General features: G+C 38.5%; 1 protein-coding gene across 1 annotated transcript in view; it reads left to right on the top strand.

The window, feature by feature from the left end:
- The window catches only part of LOC101863300 (acetoacetyl-CoA synthetase), a 36,422-nt gene that overhangs the window by 17,717 nt on the left and 16,437 nt on the right, over window positions 1–2,268 (top strand). The window contains exon 15 of the mRNA XM_005109573.3: window positions 152–277. Within this exon, the coding sequence (XP_005109630.1) occupies window positions 152–277 (126 nt within the window). The remainder of the gene's footprint in view (window positions 1–151; window positions 278–2,268) is intronic.

Below are 2,268 nucleotides of genomic sequence, written 5' to 3' on the forward strand. Positions count from 1 at the left end.
ATCTCTGTCTTTTTCTCTCTGTATCATTGTCTATCCATCTCTCTGTCTCTGTCTCTCTGTCTTTCTCTCTGTTTCTCTTGGTCCGTCTCTCTCACCCCCTCTGTCTCTCCCTCCCCCCCTCCCTCTCTACAAACTTCCTTTGTCCCGCCAGGCAAGCCTGTGTACAATGAGAGTGGCGAGCTGGTGTGCCTTGTTCCCTTCCCCTCCATGCCCGTCTACTTCTGGAACGACAAGGACGGAGCCAAGTACAAGAAGGCCTACTTCAATAAATATGACGGTAAGAAAACTGACAAGTGACTATTATTTTAGTTGCCATGTAGGAGCAGAAAACTATTATTTTAGTTGCTGTGTAGTAGCAGAAAACTATTATTTTAGTTGCTGTGTAGTAGCAGAAAACTATTATTTTAGTTGCTGTGTTGTAGCAGAGTTGCTGTGTAGTAGCAGAAAACTATTATTTTAGTTGCTGTGTTGTAGCAGAGTTGCTGTGTAGTAGCAGAAAACTATTATTTTAGTTGCTGTGTAGTAGCAGAGTTGCTGTGTAGTAGCAGAAAACTATTATTTTAGTTGCTGTGTAGTTGCAGAAAACTATTATTTTAGTTGCTGTGTAGTTGCAGAAAACTATTATTTTAGTTGCTGTGTTGTAGCAGAAAACTATTATTTTAGTTGCTGTGAAGTGACAGAAAACTATTATTTTAGTTGCTGTGTAGTAGCAGAGTTGCTGTGAAGTAACAGAAAACTATTATTTTAGTTGCTATGTAGTAGCAGAGTTGCTGTGAAGTAACAGAAAACTATTATTTTAGTTGCTGTGTAGTAGCAGAGTTGCTGTGAAGTAGCAAAAAACTATTATTTTAGTTGCTGTGTAGTAGCAGAGTTGCTGTGAAGTAACAGAAAACTATTATTTTAGTTGCTGTGTAGTAGCAGAGTTGCTGTGAAGTAGCAAAAAACTATTATTTTAGTTGCTGTGTAGTAGCAGAAAACTATTATTTTAGTTGCTGTGTAGTAGCAGAGTTGCTGTGAAGTAACAGAAAACTATTATTTTAGTTGCTGTGAAGTAGCAAAAAACTATTATTTTAGTTGCTGTGAAGTAGCAGAAAATATTATTTTAGTTGCTGTGTAGTAGCAGAGTTGCTGTGAAGTAACAGAAAACTATTATTTTAGTTGCTGTGAAGTAGCAGAAAATATTATTTTAGTTGCTGTGAAGTAGCAGAAAATATTATTTTAGTTGCTGTGAAGTAGCAGAAAATATTATTTTAGTTGCTGTGTAGTAGCAGAAATTTACTATTTTAGTTTCTTTGAAGTAGCAGAAAATTATTATTTGTAGTAGTAGAAAACTTATTGTAGTTGTTGTGTAGGACAGCAGCAAACTATTATTTTAGCAGATACTACGCAGTAGCAGGAAGCTATTGTTTTAGAGGCTGACAGCAAACTTTTTATATTACTTTACTTTTATTTTGCTTTTCCGATCCGGCGGCTATCTGAGTTCGAGCCCTGCGGCCTAAACATTAGGTGCCACATGTTTCCCTGCATTGACGTTGCCAGATTAATGGCTTTTAACCATTCTCAGCAATGTTTAAGTTTATTCTTCTTTCTTTTAAATTTTATAATTTCATGCGCCCCCCCCCCCCCCCCCCCCCCCCGAGAGGCACCAGGAATGTCATTATATATATTGAGAGCGGAAATATCTGGCAAAAGGTGGATATTTATGGGGTGTGAAATAATCTGTGAGTGACTGTGACCATGTTGTTGTGCAGTGAAACGTTGATAATTGATACGTGGTATTTGTGTGTCCTTATGGTATTTGTGTCTCCTTATGGTATTTGTGTGTCCTTAAACGTTGTTTGTGAGTAACCTGAATGGCTTTGCTTTCCTTGGCTTTTTTTTGGTGACATGGTGACAATGTGCTACAGATTGAGCACATACATGAATACGTACAACTCATACATGAGCATACGGATTCACAAAGTGACAGCAGTTTGTGTTAGCTTGCATAATGTGTACGCTTCCCGGGAAGTTGAGCTTGGTTCAGAATGCTGTCAGGTCTGCTGGGATGATAACATAGATTGTAAACTGAATAAACCTTGCTGTTGAGCGGAAGTTTGGGATATACAGAGGTTTTCAGTTATTATGAATCAAGAAGTTCGTATGTTGCTGTCAGGTCCGGCTGGAGGCATCTCGGAGATTGTAAAGAAGACAAAACTGGCTGGCGAGCGGGATTCAGGCTCTAAGATGCTATGAATGAGTTTGTTCTTAAGGTACATAGCCCCGCAA

This window comes from Aplysia californica, unplaced genomic scaffold (genome assembly GCF_000002075.1).
Source record: "Aplysia californica isolate F4 #8 unplaced genomic scaffold, AplCal3.0 scaffold00792, whole genome shotgun sequence".
NCBI lineage: Eukaryota > Metazoa > Mollusca > Gastropoda > Aplysiida > Aplysiidae > Aplysia > Aplysia californica.